The 19,122-nt window shown below is 46.0% G+C and overlaps 1 protein-coding gene across 5 annotated transcripts in view; it reads right to left on the reverse strand.

The window, feature by feature from the left end:
• CCM2 (CCM2 scaffold protein) overlaps positions 1-19,122 on the reverse strand; it is an 81,505-nt gene that overhangs the window by 27,884 nt on the left and 34,499 nt on the right. Inside the window, exon 1 of one of the 5 annotated variants that reach the window (XM_077808506.1) lies at positions 1,705-1,855. The exons of 3 other annotated variants lie outside the window; for them this stretch is intronic. In XM_077808506.1, the coding sequence (XP_077664632.1) occupies positions 1,705-1,716 (12 nt within the window). In that variant the 5' untranslated portion in view covers positions 1,717-1,855. Of the gene's footprint in view, positions 1-1,704; positions 1,856-19,122 lie in introns of those variants that run through there. One more of the 5 variants, XM_077808505.1, reaches the window with a different exon arrangement.

A 19,122-nucleotide genomic window follows, 5' to 3' on the forward strand; every position in this document is an offset into this window, starting at 1 on the left:
TATGCACAGCCTCTTACACCCCCTCCCCCCAATTATGAATTGCACAAACTGGGTTATATTATAAACAAGAAATAAGTTTAACAACTATAAAAGGCAGATTTTAAGTGGTTAAAGGGGTAGCAAACAAAACAAAACAGATTAAATTTGATTCACTAAAGAAACAGGTTACAAAATGTAACTTCTCACCCTAACTATTGTCACAGGTAGATTACAGAAAGTCTTGAAAGGCAGCTGCCCTGGCCTGCAGCTTGAGACTTCAGGTAATTCCACTCACAGACTGGATGCCCTCCCAGTCTGGGTTCAACCCTCTCCCCTCAGTTCAGTTCTTACTTCCAGGTGTTTTTCAGTGTCTCTTTGGGTGGGGAGGCAGAGGAGAACCACGAGAATGTCACTCCCCTGCCTTATATCGCTCTTGTGTATGGTGAGAACCCTTCATCTCCCAGTGGAAGAACACTAGCATTCCAAGGGGTAGGTTCAGCACCAGGTGACTCAGATCCATGTCTCTGCAGGGCTGTGGCAGCCATTACTCCTAGGCTGTCTGGAGCATCCATGGGAAGTCTAAGCTCTTTCACAGTCCATTGTCTTTGCTAATGGGCCATTAGCCCTGTCTGGTTTTTCCATTGTTGTATCTGAAGGGCTAGTTGGGGGTGACACCCAAAGTAACATATTTGAAATACAGATACATAGTCAATATTCCTAACTCCAGATACAGAAATGATACAGGCATACAAATTGGATAATCACATTCAGTAAATCATAACCTTTCCAATTATATCTTACATGAGCTATCTTGCATAAAGTACATCTTAGTTAGGTCATATCCATATCATAAGCATATTTCATAAAGAATATGGAGTTTAATGTCACAATGTGATCAAGCTAGTCATGACTTTTAAAAAAAAACTATTACCCCCCACCCTTTTCTATTGACTATACTCAGAGAGGGGAACAGCAACCCTCGCCAGCAAGAAGTAGAGCAGGGCCGATCAGAAGGAACCAGCTATGCTTTCTGAGTCTGAGAGGTTTAGAGGCCTGGAGTCAGCAGTTTTGCCTGAGTATGAACTGAAGGATTTAGCACTTCGATTCTATTAAATTACATAAGACACCAGAAATAGAGTAGCTGGTCTCCACAGCTGACTTTTGGTGCAATGAGAAAAAAATCCCCAAGATTACTCTACAGAGATCTAGCTACACCTGCATCTTTAGAAATAACAGTAGAAAGTAAACTTAAGGGAAGAGATACAAAAATCCGCAAGTCAGTTTCAATATGGCACCCAAAACGATCTCTCAGACTAACGTGGATTTCCCTGCCTCCCCCTGCCACATGCAGGGCTCTGGTGGCTTTGAAAATATGAGAGCTCCTACGTGACACGTATGGCCATTTGACCCAAACTACGTCTAACACCCCAGAAAAGATTTTTGGTTCTATCTTCACAACTTCATTCAGGCTTCAGAAAGGTATGAGGACATGCAGGAAACATGCTTGTTCCCAACGAACCTGCACATCCCAGTGCAGTGAACTGATCCCCCTCTCTTTTCAGTTCAGAGCTCTACAAAATTCATTACCAGCGGAGAGAGTCTGGATTTTACTTTCTGAAAGCCTTAGAGAAACGGAAGTAAGACAGCGACCTACAATGCAGAACCGAGAACTACTGAACTCTGAAGGCCATTTATGTTAAGAGTCAATACAAAACTTACACCTACCTCGTTCTCCATTTATGAACCCAGCCAGGAAGAGCAGAAGGAAAACGTGTTGTGGAGCTACTTTGGAAGCTCCAAAAAAGTCCCGTTTCACCTGCTGTGCAGCTAGTTATTGTACTCTTACAGGCTTTCAACTTGCTGTTGGAGCATGTGGAGGAGCAAGGCATAACTGTTAAGTTTTCACTCTTCAACAATAATATGAGCAGGAAGTGGAGTAACCACAGTTTCCTCCTGCTAAGCACACTTGTACTGAAAAACCGTGAAAAAAAATCTAGCTGATGTGAACAAAAAAGCTCCCAGTGAAAAAAAGGTCAGATGAACATTTAACAGTAGCATCTTCAGTGCTGCCACTGATCAAAAGGAATATTTCATTCAAAAGGAATTCTCTTGGGGAAATTCTATGGCCTATGTTCTAGAGGTCAGGCTGGATGATCACAATGGTCCCTTCTGGCCTTGGAATCTATGAATCTAGGAAATCTATGATTCAGCAAAGCAGTGCTTTCCACTTAGCACGTACTCATAGTTTAAGGGACTCCCAAGTCTAGCATGGAGTAAGGAAATACTAGAAACAGCAAAGAAATCACACTGCACTATCTGTTCAGGATCCATTTCCAGCACTAACTCTCCTTGACCATCAGTCACCTGTGGCTTTCCTCGATCTGTGCCACCAAGACAATGGAAATCAGCTGAGGAACTCTTGCTAGTAGTCCCTACATTTGTAGATAGGTACTTATGCAAGGAGTTGTAAATGGAGATACTCCCCAAAATGTGAGACGTTTAAACGCCAGCTCCCCTCCCCACTTTCAGCTGTGCTACAGCCGCTTAATACTTTTAGACCCTACACCAAGCTTTTTAAAATCAAGACCAGAAAAGTTCTGACAGGGACTAATTCATAATTTGTGGCAAGAGGACTTTAAATAAGGCCTGGGTCTATGTTACAAAAAATTGCCAGCCCTTGAAAACCAGGTCAGGAAGAGTGTGCCTGACAAGGCATTCCAGAAGACAGGCCGGCAAAGAAGACAATGAAAGGAGTGTTCAAATAAGCTTTGCAAGGCTTGGACATAAATTGCAGAATATGGTATCAGAAGAGTAATTAGAATTAGCTGCAAGCAATTTCACATGCAGCAATAAACAAATTAAAAAGCCCAACATGATTATTCCCTAATGTGATAGACTTGTTAAACAGGGACAACACAATTTATAATTTAAGGGAAAAGTATTTTACAATTTATTTAATCAGCCAAATTTGTTAGGCTTCAGAAAACTATACTCCCTTAAGTGTTTATGTGTAGTCATGTACCATTGACCATTCACACAAAACACCTTGTGCTGGCTTCCTAACTGGGTGTATCTTGGGGTGACGGATAACTGGCTGCCAGCAGCTGTGCTTCGATAGGTGTAGCCAGGTACACAGGGAAACTGATGAGGATTATGATCCCAGTGAGGTTACCTTTACATTTGGACTCAGCAGGTCAAGTTGCCTTTTGCAGCCAGTACAGAACATGAATGAAGCCAATTCTCCACTCCTGCAGGATACAATTTGCAATTTCTAAGTATTAGATGCAATACTTCTCCTCGTGTGTCAGACTAGATATAGCAGAAGCGCACACACTTTGGGGCAGCGGGACATAATTTTTCCTTGAGATTTGTAAAGCAGCCAATGTGGCTAGTCTTTATTACAAAATGAACACTCTTTCCGCATCTTCTGCCATTAGAATCTCCAGAGGTGTCATTTCCTAGTCCTCCTCCCTTTGTTCCTTCCTAATCATTGCTGTGGCATAGCCTGAGATGAGTCAGGGTGTAGCAACAGAAAGGAATTCAATTGTCAGTTACAAAAGGCATTGGACTGGGACCAAGAGATCTGCTGAGAACACCCAATCATTGAGATGACAACAGTTTTGAAAGGCTGTGTTTACTCTTGGAAAAATTAAAACTGGCAACGGCACTAATAAGAATCAAAGAAAAACACACACACACACACCCCAGGAGTCAGGTTCAGACAATGAGTAATACAAAATATGGAGCATTTTACTTCTAGGTAATTAGTTTTAATGTGGAACCAGGTTAGATGGCAACTTCCAAAGGCCAGCTGGTGGTTTGTGTGAAAGAGATGTTAGGAGTTGCACTAAGACAACCAACAGTCAGGTATTCCCACTGAAAACATCTCAGACCAGATCCTCAGAAGTATTTAAGCACCTAACTCCCAATATCTTTGAGAATCTGGGCCTTCACTTTACATCATTGTTGCCACTTTCAGTAGAGAAGCTTTGGGAGTTGCCACTTTCAGTGGAGAAGCTATGGGAGATTGAACAATATATGCTCTTGTCCTTGGACTGTCCTGCCAGCTCACACCTGGTGACCTGTGGCCCATTCGTGGGCTTGCATGTTTGGGGAAGTAGGCAGGAAGGAAGTTCTCCCTGCCAGCAGCCGATGCTTCATAGACTCTGGATAAAGTGAGTATTTGTCTCCAGAGAGTTCAAGCCATTCCATGGCTCCCGTTTTAAAACACATTCACTTTTTAAACCAAGAGCATGACAGAAAGGGAAGCAGTCAGACAAGTGGCACTGTGCGTTTCAGACTCGGCATGCTGCAGAGATCTGTAGCTACTGGTAATGAAAGGACGGGATGGATTGTATTTAGAGCTGCCCCCTAGCAATCTGATGATTGTGAAGAATTTGTCTGAAAACACTCAGCAACACTGACACCGTTAAAGGGGTGATGGAAGAGTTGCTAGTGGAAAAAGTAACTCACCCAACCACAATGAAATCAGTGATCACGGCAAAATTTTAAATAGATATTTGCATTCTACCCATCTAGAATTCCCCCTGCAGCTTGAAGTGGAAAAGCCTCTTTCACTTCCTGAACTGCTGTGTCTACCATTGTTGTGCTGTTAAACAGTGGCTGACGTCAACCAACATGGGGCTGCACTTTAGTGATGGTGAAGGGAGCCAAGGGCGGAAAGCTGGAGGGATTCTGGAATGAAAGGCACCACACAAACTTCTCCCTTTCCAAAGGTCTAGGCCGTTTAGCCAAGCCTCCTGGATTTGGCACACTCGGCCCCTTCTCCCTAGTTTTAGCATGTTCCAATTCAGTTTGTTATATCTGGTTGGTTTGCAACAGTAATTCCATCTACCAGATGGATCATTTAGACTCAAACCACAATCTGCTTTTAATTGATAGAGAAGAGAACATTTTATTTATGGAGTTAGCACACTAAGCCAGATTCATTCAGAAACAATTCATGGGGCACGCAGCCAATCAGAAGAACGATTCTGCTTTTAAAGTAGTTGTGGGGTTTTTTGTTTTGTTTTGTTTTTTAAATGCAAACAGTCAGCTCACTGGATAATATACATATGCAAACAAGTTTTGCCAAGGGAAACAGCGGAAGATTGGTGAGCAATCAGAGTATATCACAAATAGCTTGTATTAGTGAACATTGGGAATACATTAAAAACAGTCTACACTGATTTTGAGAGCACTGCTTGACATTACCTAACATCAGAAAGATATCCAGTCTGGCTGATTTAGCACAGACAGAACTCAAACTATCTAAGGAAAATTGCTCTTTTGTCAATGTCCTATACAGCTATAGATAAAACTCCTAACTGATGAACATTTCTATGAGCAGCCTCAAAGGCTGCTGAAGTAAAGCTTTCCTATTGTTTGTACTGCAGCTGTGCCAGGAAGCTCCCAGTAGAATTAAGACCCCCTTAGGCACTATAATATGAACACAAAAGAAGACAGACAGACAGTCTCCTGCGCTATGAGTTTACCATCCATTTTAAAAACACGAAGCACATTCTTCTGCCCTGTATATCCTCTCCCCTCCCTTAAGTGGAAGGCAGTCAGTTCAGAAACTAAGCAGACTACGTACTTCTGTAGCATCTCTCATTTAAAATCTCCAAGCACTTTACGAAAGGTAGTTATGTTTCATTCCCATTTTACGGTGGGGGCGGACTGAAGCACAGATATTAAGTTGCATTATGATGAACGCTCTCATTGAGGAATTCGTGACTTTGTACACAAGAAAAATAACACAGTTTGAGTTAGAGAAGGAAAATTATCCTTCAGCTGCCTACAGTAACATCACCGGTAATATACAGAAATACGTCTTGGATTTGCCCTCTAGAACCATTCAATATGAAATAACCCATAAAATATACTGAACCCAACATGATTTCAATTCCTTGAGTGCTGGAGATTTGGTACAGACAATGCAACATTCATATACTTGCTTCAAGTACAGTCTCCTAACTGTGCAGGGCTTTACCAAGTGGCAGCAGCATGGACATAATGGCAGTCACTTTCACACAGCTGCCCACAAGGGTCCAATTAGCAGCAGTGAAGTGAATCAAGTCTTGTCAAAATCGCTCTGTGGCTGGAGAAAAACAGGAAACACCAGCTGAGGCACTAAAGCCATCTGACTGCAGACTCAGGATGGCAGCAATGAAATGCTTCACATATAGTTGGTTCTCTTCACTCCCAATTAAATACAAGCTGACATTCTGCAAGAACTGCGGGTAGGATCCCCTCTCATGAAGGAAAGCTTCCCATGTACCATCGGTCAGGGATTTTTAAGCTGCGATATCTGTTATGAAAAGCACTCCTCGTACACTAATCAGCAATTTATCTTCAATTAAAGTCCCATGTAGACTACTAAGTAAACTAAGTGCAGCCATCAGTACAAGAGTTTACATTCACTAAATTAGATTCTCCAGTCGAGCACAGAAACTACGTACAAGCAAGTGTAACACTGCCATATTCATCTAAAAAACAGAAGACAGACACCGCACTTGGTGAGAGTTCAGTCTCCAGTCAAGCTGACCCCAAAGTACTTATCAAAAATATTAGCAGCATATAAACTCATCTATGAGCCTCTTATGAAAGGCTCATTAAAAATCATTACTGATTGATCAGAGGCCAAAACCATCAAGACAGACAAAAGTTAGACACTTCTAACAATAAACTCCTTAAGTGACTCAGTATAGAATCTAGATAACAAGGAAAGATGCTCCAGCCAAAATACTGGAATGGGTCTATTGGGGTGGGAGTGGGGGGCCCACAAACCCCAGGAACTCATTAAATGAACTATCCATGGCATATTTGCCCAGGAACTGGCAAACCATGAATGTGGGACTGAATGGAAACACTGGATCCTCATTTAGAAATGGTTGCCTGTGTAAGCAGAGTCAGGATGAGCTCTACCCTGACATCTGGTGGCGAGTTATGGTGGGTTGTGGAAAAGAACTTCAGGGGCTGGTCTCATTTGCATAGACACACCCACCCTGCCTAGATGGTCACTTTGGCTGCTGTAGGACCCAGTTTCTCTGTTATTGGGGAAGGAATAAACTGTTATTATCCTGATTATGTGAATCAAGGACAGTGGAACTGTACTTGGCCTTTTGTTATGATGGAGGGACTCACCATCAACTAAGCAGCACTCGCTAGGCAAGGGTCATGGGTTCCAAAACCCAGTGAATGGAGAGAGGCTGGGGACAGTTATTGATACCTGGTGGCATGGGTCTCCTGATGAGAGCCTTACATGTTAATTGCACTTCCTCCTCTCTCTACTGTGGAATATCAAAGCTAATTTTGATTCCATTAGCATTAGAGGCTCCTGAGCTGAATTCACTTTGGGCCAATGGTGCACCAGCACTGAGGCTCCCCTACTACAAGCTGAAATCACAAAAGAGCTAAACTTACTAAGAACTGAAATCACTGAGTGTTGTGTTAAGTAGTGGGGGAGCCTGAAGATATAGTGCGGAGCAGTTTGTGGGACGGCTGGCAGAGCAGAGTGGCTGGTGGAGTGGAGCAGTTTGTGGAATGCCTGGAGCAGCTCATGGGGGCGGCTGGCAGAGCGGAGAGATTTGTGGGACAGCTGGTGGAGCAGAGTGGAGCCCCATGGAGAGGTGGGGCGATTGACTTTGGACCATGTAAGGTGCCCCTTAACCCCCACCCCATCTCCACCCAGGTTGGGAGGTAAAACTCTGCAGATAAACTGACCGGGGCAGAGACTTTTGGGTTGTTGGACTTTTAGGACTTTGGGTTCCTGGACTCAAGAACCAAAGGGAAAGGACGCACCCCAGTTTGCTTGGGGGTGGGTTTTTTTGCTCGGGGGTGGGTTTTTTTGCTCATGGGTTGTGTTATGAATCCTGTTGGTGGTGTTTCCCCAACATAATGCCACATTTTTTCTGTTATTAAAAGGCTTTTGCTACACTCAGACTCTGTGCTTGCGAGAGGGGAAGTATTGCCTCTTAGAGGCGCCCAGCAGGTATATATTTGTCCCAGGTCACTGGGTGGGGGCTCGAGCTGGTTTTACATTGTGTTATTGGAATGGAACCCCTAGATACTGAACCCAGCCCTTGTTGTTGCCAACTCTGATGGGCAGAAGGGTTACACCTGTATAACCTCAACATGCCACAATCTACATAGGACAGAACTACAGTCACTGAAAACCAAAGTTGCATCCAACACTTCCAAAGTATTGTTCTCCCGGATTAGAGGAGGAATGCAACATAAAAACTACAAAAGAACGTTACTCTGTGACACCTCCCCAGAGCTGAAGGACAAGTATGCAACACCCAGCATCAAGACCACCACAGCAGTAACAGGGAGTGGCAGCTCCTCTACTCCATCCAACAAGCTCGACACCGATGTTAATTCTAATGCCTACTATGCACACAGATTTTTGTACCCATAAAACTAATCTGTCATGGGTGTGATTTTTTTTGTTTTTTGTTGTTGTTTTTTTACTGACAGTCATACTGATATAAAGGTGTCTTATGGCAGCACAGTTATACCCTCTCCATACAGAAATAAGCAATACTGGTATAAGACACCTTTAAATATCAGTGTAACTGCATCCAGACTAGGAGTGTTCTCTCACTTCAACTGTGCCACGTTCACTATACTGGTATAACTTTTGTGTTTAAACAAATCCTTAGTACAGGTTGGTTTTTTATGACAGCGACTGAGTTAAACCTTCCTCCCAGCTGTTTCCTTTTGATGAGAAATTGGGCGGTGACTTGTGTGATGACCTTCTACACTTTGCAGCAGAAATAAAATCTTACCAGAAAAACACTTTTCCCTTTAAGTGATTTAAGCAAACACTGCGCCCTCTGCTGGAAGAATCCGCTATGGACCATTAAAACAGCAAGAGCTGGGTAGAGAATCAGGACCTTGTTCTTGGATGCGTTACCTATAAGCTCCTTTGGCATACCCGATGCGTGAGGGTAAAGATACTAGGGCAGCACTGTAGAGCAGCTAGTGGTTTGCTTATACAGCCTCACTCCATCAGTGTGCATCACTTCTACAGGTCCCACTACAGGAAGATCAGAGATGTGCTAGCCCAACTTTACTACAGACCAGAGGTTCTCAAACTGGGGTGGGGGGGGGGGGGGGGAAGGGATAGGGGGACCTCTCTGCACACATTTTACCCACAGCAATGAACTAGCAAAGCTCATTCCTCCAGACACATGGGGCCCTCAGATGATGCTGTGCCTTTGACTCTAAAAGGGTGCTGAGCGTTTTGATGGATTTCTGCATAGTATTATACAAAGTCGCCGCCATCTGTACGTTAATCCATTTGCTATGACGGTGCGCACATTTAATTGTGAGCACCAACCACAATTGCAGTTTTGCTCTTAGAAGCCGAAACAGATTCAAGCGAAGCACCGCTGCCACATACATATCAGGCTAAGCACTTGTGGGGCGAGAAGGAAAGGAGGCTATAGACTATACAGTGCACGTGGCTTACCCAGACTTGTCAGACCTCCAAAAAAGCCACATTCACCCTAGTGAGGGAAACTGTGCTAGACACTTTTATGATGAACAACTCTTTGTACTAATTTCTTTCTATTAGTAATAGAACTGCATATCTGTCCGGCTCAGAGGAGAAATCTGATGCTCTTTCCATCTGAGAAATGGTGCAATAAAACAAACATCACTGATGTATATGAATATTCACTTCAGACCTTTACTACACTGGGGTATGTACCCTGGTTGCAGCCATTGGTGTCCAGCCACTCATGTAGCTGTACTGATGCAAATTCCAGGTGAAAACAAGGAAAACTGTACAAAATTATGGTTTGCATCAGTGCAGATAGGCTGGTTTCAAGCCAGGGTTAAGCTGCAATGGGGCCAAATTGTGGCTTTGTCTGTCTACACTAGGGGGCTTGCACCAGTGGCTGCCATCCCCACCCCACAGCGGCTGAAAATCCTCAGTATAGATAAGGCCCAAGAGGTGGAGAAGGAGATGGAGGGCGAGTTTAAGCAAATATGTGATCGTGCAGTAAACTGATCAAACTATTTTCCAAGTTAGAACAAAATTACATAGAATTCAACAGATAACCGAGCCAGAAGGTTCTGTGCTTTCTTCCCCTCCATGGGTTGCAGAGATACATGGTAACTGCAGGAGTTAAGCCAACATGGTTTGCAGCGTCATCAGAACTCAGAGAAGTATTTACAGCTTTTGCTGCTTTCCCAGCATTTCAGATCACAGATTTTTATTTCCAGTCCCATAGGAAGCGTCCCCCACCCTTGACCCTGTTTATTTTAGGGAGATTTGACTTAGAGTTACAGAAGAAAAAGCTTTACAGACCAGATTTGTGGGTTTTATGAAGAGCTTATTGTTTGGTGTTGTGATGAGCAGGCGACTGCCAATTACAGCCTGCACACCACAGACCTTAGCCCCAAGCCGGTAATCAGATCCGTGCGGTGGACTCTTGAACCTGGGGCCAAATCCCAATGACTTTCGTGGCCTCCTCATGGGTGTAAGGGTCTGTCTGTGTGTTCTGGTTGCGAGATCGAGGCCCTAATAGCATAAGAAAAGTGATCCAGTTTCCTTACACAAAAGAGTTACACTTATTTAGTTGTTAATTCCATACCAGGCAGACTCAGTTACTCTCTAGGTATAATCAGAAGACATATGCCTTCCTTTTGTCATCAAAGTGACAGCAAACAAGAGACCCCCGACCCTGTTCTATAATCCTGCCTCTGGATCTGTACACTGTCCCACTCCGACCTCCCTTACGCCTTCCCCTACTCCCAGCCTCCACCAGTCAAACTTCTGGCTAATGTCACCTATTAGCTTCATTGTTCCACTTCCCACCCCACCCTGTCTGTATGCCCTCTCTTCCACTGCCTTTTATCTGGAAATACTAGACAAAATAGCCATAGTAAGAGAGGGTATTAACCCTCCCTTTTCTAGTGATTATTACATTGGAACACTACGAAATTAGGTTGAATTTATAGAAGTCAATTTTTTAGGAAGCGATTTTATACAGTAGACCGTGTGTCCCCCCCACACTAATACATAAGCACATTAAGTTGGCGGAGTGCATCCCCAGTACCGAGGCTAGCATCGATTTTCGGAGCGTTGCGCTGTGGGTAGCTATCCCACAGTTCCCGCAGTCTCCGCCGCCCATTGGAATTCTGGGTTAAGCTCCCAATGCCTGATGGTGGTTTTGGGTACATGTTGTCAGTTGCCCCTCCCTCCACGAAAGCAACAGCAGACAATCGTTTCACGCCTTTTTTCCATGCGGGCGCCATACTGCTTTCAGCAGACGGTGCAGTAGGACTGCTAACCGTCATCTACCGCTTCTGCTGCAACTCTGCTCTCCTGATGCTATGAATCCACCTTGCAGGTCCTCTATAATATGATCGTTGTCATCCACCGCTTCTTCTGGCACTCTGCTCTCCTGCTGGTCTTGCAGGGCTGCTTCTGCTGCAATTCTGCTCAGCTGCTCTTGTCTCGCCATACCACGGCAAGTATGTAGCCCGCTCAGCTGTTGTGTCCTGGCAGCAGATGGTGCAGTAGGTCTGCAAAACTGATCATCCAACCACCGCTTCCCCTGCAACCCTGTCCCCCTGCCGATGCCATACCACGGCAAGCATGGAGCCCGCTCAGGTCACCGAGGCAGTTATAAGCATTGGAAACACCTCACGCAATATCATGCAGAATATGCAGAACTTGCAAAAGCAGGTGAGGAGGTGATGGCAGCGCAGTGACGAGAGTGATGAGGACATGGACACAGACTTCTCTCAAAGCACAGGCCCTGGCCATTTGGCCATCCTGGTGGCAATGGGGCAGATTCATGCCATGGAACGCCGATTCTGGGCCCGGGAAACAAGCAGACTGGTGGGACCGCACATTATTGCGGGTCTGGGATGATTCCCAGTGGCTGCAAAACATTCGCATGCGTAAGGGCACTTTCATGGATCTTGGGACTTGCTTTCCCCTGCCCTGAAGCGCAAGAATACCAAGATGAGAGCGGCCATCACAGTTCACAAGCAAGTGGCGATAGCCCTCTGGAAGCTTGCAACACCAGACAGCTACCAGTCAGTCGGGAATCAATTTGGAGTGCACAAATCTACTGTGGGGGCTGCTGTGATCCAAGTAGCCAACGCAATCACTGAGCTGCAGCTATCAAGCGTAGTGACTCTGGGAAATGTAAAGATCATAGCAGATGGATTTGCTGTAATGGGATTCCCTAACTGTGGTGGGGCAATAGACGGAATGCATATCCCTATCTTGGGATCGGAGCACCTTGGCAGCCAGTACATAAACCGAAAGGAGTACTTTTCAATGGTGCTGCAAGCACTGGTGGATCACAAAGGACGTTTCGCCAACATCAACGTGGGATGGCTGGGAACGGTACATGATGCTCACATCTTCAGGAACTCTGGTCTGTATGAACAGCTGTAGCAAGGGACTTACTTTCCAGACCAGAAAATAACTGTTGGGGATGTTGAAATGCCTATATAGTTATCCTTGGGGACCCAACCTATCCCTTCATGCCATGGCTCATGAAGCCATACACAGGCAGCCTGGACAGTAGTCAGGAGCTGTTCAACTACAGGCTGAGCAAGTGCAGAATGTGCATTTGGACATTTAAAAGCGCGCTGGTACAGTTCACTGACTCAGACCTCAGCAAAACCAATATTCCCATTGTTATTACTGCTTGCTGTGCGCTCCACAACATCTGAGAGAGTAAGGGGGAAGACGTTTATGGTGGGGCGGGAAGTTGAGGCAAATTGCCCGGCCACTGATTACACGCAGCAAGACACCAGGGCGGTTAGAAGACCACAGCAGGACACGCTGCGCATCAGAGAAGCTTTGAAAACCAGTTTCATGGCTGACCAGGCTATGGTGTGACAGTTCTGTTTGTTTCTCCTTGATGAAAACCCACCCTCTTGGTTCACTCTATTGCCTCTGCAAGCAGTGATCAAAGTGGGGAGGGGAGGGCAGTTGGCTTACAGGGAAGTAAAGTCATTGTTGTTTCAAATTCATGCATTCTTTATTAATTCGTCACACAAATAGGGGGATAACTGCCAAGTGCCTATACACAAATGCAAGAAGCCTAGGAAACAAGCAGGGAGAACTGGAAGTCCTGGCACAGTCAAGGAATTATGATGTGATTGGAATAACAGACTTCGTGGAATAACTCATATGACTGGAGTACTGTCATGGATGGATAGAAACTGTTCAGGAAGGACAGGCAGGGCAGAAAAGGTGGGGGAGTTGCACTGTATGTAAGAGAGCAGTATGACTGCTCAGAGCTCAAGTATGAAACTGCAGAAAAACCTGAGAGTCTCTGGATTAAGTTTAGAAGTGTGAGCCACAAGGGTGATGTCGTGGTGGGAGTCTGCCATAGACCACTGGACCGGGGGATGGAGGTGGATGAAGCTTTCTTCTGGCAACTCACGGAAGTTACTAGATTGCAGGCCCTGGTTCTCATGGGAGACTTCAAAATCACCCTGATATCTGCTGGGAGAGCAATACAGTGGTGCACAGACAATCCAGGAAGTTTTTGGAAAGGGTAGGGGACAATTTCCTGGTGCAAGTGCTGGAGGAACCAACTAGGGACAGAGCTCTTCTTGACCTGCTGCTCACAAACCTGGAAAGAATTAGTAGGGGAAGCAAAAGTGGATGGGAACCTGGGAGGCAGTGACCATGAGATGGTCGAGTTCAGGATCCTGATACAGGGAAGAAAGGAGAACAGCAGAATACAGACCCTGGACTTCAGAAAAGCAGACTGACTCTCTCAGGGAACTGATGGGCAGGATCCCCTCAGAGGATAACATGAGGGAGAAAGGAGTCCAGGAGAGTTGGCTGTATTTTAAAGAATCCTTATTGAGGTTACAGGGACAAACCATCCTGATATGTAGAAAGAATAGTAAATATGGCAGGCAACCAGCTTGGCTTAACAGTGAAATCCTTGCTGATCTTAAACACAAAAAAGAAGCTTACAAGAAGTGGAACATTGGACAAATGACCAGGGAAGAGTATAAAAATATTGCTCGGGCATGCAGGAGTGAAATCAGGAATGCCAAATCACACCTGGAGTTGCAAGAGATATTAAGAGTAACAAGAAGGGCTTCTTCAGGTATGTTAGCAACAAGAAGAAAGTCAAGGAAAGTATGGGCCCTTTACTGAATGAGGGAGGCAACCCTAGTGACAGAGGATGTGGAAAAAGCTAATGTACTCAATGCTTTTTTTGCCTCTGTCTTCACGAACAAGGTCAGCTCCCAGACTGCTGCACAGGGCAGCACAGGATAGGGCAGAGGTGACCAGCCCTCTGTGGAGAAAGAAGTGGTTAGGGACTACTCAGAAAAGCTGGACGAGCACAAGTCTGTGGGGCCAGATGCGCTGCATCCGAGAGTGCTAAAGGAGGTGGTGGATGCGACTGCAGCCATTGGCCATTATCTTTGAAAACTCATGGCAATCGGGGGAAGTCCCAGACGACTGGAAAAAGGCTAATGTAGTGCCCATCTTTAAAAAAAACGGAAGGAGGATCCTGGGAACTACAGGCCAGTCAGCCTCACTTCAGTCCCTGAAAAAATCATGGAGCAGGTCCTCAAGGAATCAATTCTGAAGCACTAAAGGAGAAAAAGTGATCAGGAACAGTCAGCATGGATTCACCAAGGGCAAGTCATGCCTCACTAATCTAACTGCCTTCTATGATAAGATAACTTGCTTTGTGGATGAGGAGAAAGCAGTGGACATGTTGTTCCTTGACTTTAGCAAAGCTTTTGACATGGTCTCCCACAATATTCTTGCCAGCAAGTTAAAGAAGTATGGGCTGGATGAATGGACTATAAGGTGGATAGAAAGCTGGCTAGATTGTCAGGCCCAACAGGTAGTGTTCAGTGGCTCCATGTCTAGTTGGCAGCCGGTATCAAGTGGAGTGCCCCAACGGTCGGTCCTGGGGCCGGTTTTGTTCAATATCTTCATAAATGATCTGGAGGATGGTGTGGATTGCACCCTCAGCAAGTTTGCAGAGGACACTAAACTGGGAGGAGAGGTAGATACTCTGGAAGGTAGGGATAGGATACAGAGGGCCCTAGACAAATTGGAGGACTGGGCCAAAAGAAATCTGATGAGGTTCAACAAGGACAAGTGCAGAGTCCTGCACTTAGGATGGAAGAATCCCATACACCGCTACAGACTAGGGACCGAATGGCTAGGCAGCAGTTCTGCAGAAAAGGACCTAGGGGTGACAGTGGACGAGAAGCTGGATATGAGTCAGCAGTGTGCCCTTGTTGCCAAGAAGGCCAATGGCATTTTGGGATGTATAAGTAGGGGCACTGCCAGCTGATCGAGGGACGTGATCGTTCCCCCTCTATTGGACACTGGTGAGGCCTCATCTGGAGTACTGTGTCCAGTTTTGGGCCCCACACTACAAGAAGGATGTGGAAAAATTGGAAAGAGTCCAGCGGAAGGCAACAAAAATGATTAGGGGACTGGAACACATGACTTATGAGGAGAGGCTGAGGGAACTGGGATTGTTTAGTCTGCGGAAGAGAAGAATGAGGGGGGATTTGATAGCTGCTTTCAACTACCTGAAAGGGGGTTCCAAAGAGGATGAATCTAGACTGTTCTCAGTGGTAACAGATGACAGAACGAGGAGTAATGGTCTCAAGTTGCAGTGGGGGAGGTTTAGGTTGGATATTAGGAAAAACTTTTTCACTAGGAGGGTGGTGAAACACTGGAATGCATTACCTAGGGAGATGGTGGAATCTCCTTCCTTAGAGATTTTTAAGGTCAGGCTTGACAAAGCCCTGGCTGGGATGATTTAGTTGGGGATTGGTCCTGCTTTGAGCAGGGGGTTGGACTAGATGACCTCCTGAGGTCCCTTCCAACCCTTTTGATATTCTGTGATTCTATAAGGTAGCCTGGGAGGGGTGGGGGAGGAGGGAAGCACTGGGTGGGGTGGTGGATGAGGGGAGGAGGGAAGGACAAGGCCACACTGCACTTCAAAATGTATTGAATGCTAGCCTTCTGTTGCTTGGGCAGTCCTCTGGGGTGGAGTGGTTGGATGCCTGGAGGCCCCCCCCCACCCACGTTCTTGGGCATCTGGGTGAGGAGGCTATGGAACTTGGGGAGGAGGGCGGTTGGTTACACAGGGGCTGCAGTGGCGGTCTGTGCCTTTCCTGCACCTCAACCATACGCCGGAGCATATCAGTTTGATCCTCCAGTAGCCTCAGCATCGCATCCTGCCTCCTTTCATCATGCTGCCACCACCTTTCCTCATGATCCCACCACCTCTCCTGTTGCTCCAGCCATCTGTCCTCACTTTCATTTTGTGCTTTCCTGGACTCTGCCATTGTCTGCCTCCACGCATTCTGCTGGGTTCCTTCAGTTTGGGTGGACTGCATGAACTCAGAACATTTCATTGCAAGTGCATTTTTGTCGCTTTCTTATCTGCGCTAACTTCTGGGACGAAGATGCTAGTGGCAGCGTTGAAACATTTGCAGCTGCGGGAGGAAAAAAAAGGGAGATTAAAATTGAAAAAGACACATTGGCCATTTAAAAGGAGAAGCTGATGTTTTTGGGTTAATGTGCAGCACAAACCCAACTAACCCCCCCCCCCCACACACACACACAACACCCAATTATCTGAGATGATTGCTTCACCCCTCCCCGCACCGCGTGGCTAACAGCAGGGATGATTTCTTTTCAGCCACAGGCAAACAGCCCAGCAGGAACGGCCACCTCTGATGTCCCCTTAATAAAATTCCCCTATTTCAACCAGGTGACCATGAATGATATCACTCTCCTGAGGATAACACAGAGAGATAAAGAACGGATGTTGCTTGAATGCCAGCAACCACCGGGACCACATGCTGCCATGCTTTCTTATGCAATGATTCCAGACTACGTGCTACTGGCCTGCTGTGCAAAGTGTCCTACCATGGAGGATGCAATAAGGCTGCCCTCCCCAGAAACCTTTTGCAAAGGCTTTGGGAGTACCTCCAGGACAGTTTCATTGAGATGTCCCTGGAAGATTTCTGCCCCATCCCCAGACATGTTAACAGACTTCTCCAGTAGCTGTACTGGCCACAAATGCATCCCAAGTCTTCAGGGCAAATCAATCATTCAACACACTTGCTTTTAAACCATGTATTATATTTACAAAGGTACACTCACCAGAGGTGCCTTCTCTCCCTTCAAGGTCTGGGAGCCCGGGTTGGGAAGGTATTGGCTCCAGGGTGATAAACAGTTCCTGGCTGTCGGGAAGAACGGTTTCTCTGCTTGCCTGGCGTGCGCGATCTTCCTCATCCCCAAAATCCTCATCCCTGTTGCGTGAGACTCCCTTGCGGGAGTCCACATACAGGTGTGGGGTAGTTGTAGGGGCACCCCCTAGAATTGCATGCAGCTCATCATAGAAGCGGCATGTCTGGGGCTCTGACCCTGAGCGGGCTTTTGCCTCTTGGGTTTTTTGGTAGGCTTGCCTGAGCTTCTTAAGTTTCACGTGGCACTGCTGCAGGTCCCTGTGATAGCCTCGATCCTTCATGCCCTTGGAGATTTTTACAAATATTTTGGCATTTTGTCTTTTGGAACAGAGTTCTGATAGCATGGATTTGTCTCCCCATACAGTGATCCGATCCAGTACCTCCCGTTCGGTCCATGCTGGGGCTCTTTTGCAATTCTGGGACTCCATGGTCATCTCTCTGATGAGTTGCGTGTGGTCACGCCACGGTGGCAGAACAGGAAATGAAATTCAAAAGTTTGCAGGGCTTTTCCTATGTACCTGGCCAGTGCATCCGAGTTGCGAGTGCTGTCCAGAGCAGTCACAATGGAGCACTGTGGGATTGCTCCCGGAGGCCAACACCATTGAATTGCGTCCACACAAACCCAAATTCGACCTGGCGATGTCAATTTCAGCACTAATCCCCACATCCGGGAGGAATACAGAAATTGATTTTCAGAGCCCATTAAGTCAACAAAAATGGCTCTGTTGTGTGGATGGGTGCTGGGTTAAATCAATCTAATGCTGCTAAATTCGACCTAAACTCCTAGTGTAGACCAGGGCTAAGTTATTATTTATTCAAACAAGTGTAATGCCAAGCTTTAAAAAGCATCGGCCGGAGTGACAGTCCCTCGCCTTCAATGTTTGCAGCAGGTTTAACAATATAAACAAAGCAGAAGGGGTAGCTTCGATTTTCGGTCAGAAAGTGATTTGTAAAGCACTGACAGGGTATTCAGAAAGGAGAAGTCTGGACATAGACTTTTCAGTGCTTTGCCCCACCTTTGGTCTAGCACCAGTGCAAATGCGAGGGGCAGGTCCACACACAGTTTTTGTGCCAGTATCACTATTTTGGTTATAAATGTCACACCTCTCACAAACTAGCCTGAGACTGCACCCCATCACACCCTGGACAGACAAAGTTATGGAGGCAGAAGCGTGTAGTGTAGACCTGGCAGGTGGTAGGACTGAGGTACAACATGTTTAGATGAACCCTTGACAAGGTGCAGGTGTTGTTACCACCATGTTGCTAATGCTGAGTGGGGTCAGGCACTGTGGTGAAGATGCCTGTGCCCTGTCTCCACTAGCACTTCCCCAGGTTACTGGTGCCAGTCCAACACCAGAAAGCGTGCTAGCAAAGTGCCAGTGTAAACAAGATTTAAGATGCAGACACAGATAAGACAAGATCCTCCAGGAAAGCCAGAGGAATGAACAAGGTCAGAGGGGTTGTTTGTTTTTCTGATCTTGCGCCTCTATTCCAGGATAAGGTAGTGCGGGGGGACTGTGGCCTCGGTGTATCTGTGGCAGAACCAAGAATTAAACCCAGATTTCCCAAACCCCATACTTAATCATCAGACCCATCCTTTCCTACATTGGAAAGAGCTACACAAAAGTCTTGATCATTTATTATTTGTATTACTGTAGAGTCTAAGAGCCTCAGTCCTGGATCTTGACCAATGTGCTCAGTATGTGTATTTTGGGGAGAGGATGCTATTGCTAGCATCTTGGCCCAACTACCCATTGCACAGCTACACTACACGACACTTACTACATAGCCATGGTGGACGATGCAATTTCTATTATGGTATTTGTGGGCTATGAACATGGTAGTTATGGTTGCTCACTGCCCCGCCTATTGTAAGCCTGTTCTCACACACTCCTTTGTGATTCC

Source organism: Eretmochelys imbricata, chromosome 2, assembly GCF_965152235.1.
Source record: "Eretmochelys imbricata isolate rEreImb1 chromosome 2, rEreImb1.hap1, whole genome shotgun sequence".
NCBI lineage: Eukaryota > Metazoa > Chordata > Testudines > Cheloniidae > Eretmochelys > Eretmochelys imbricata.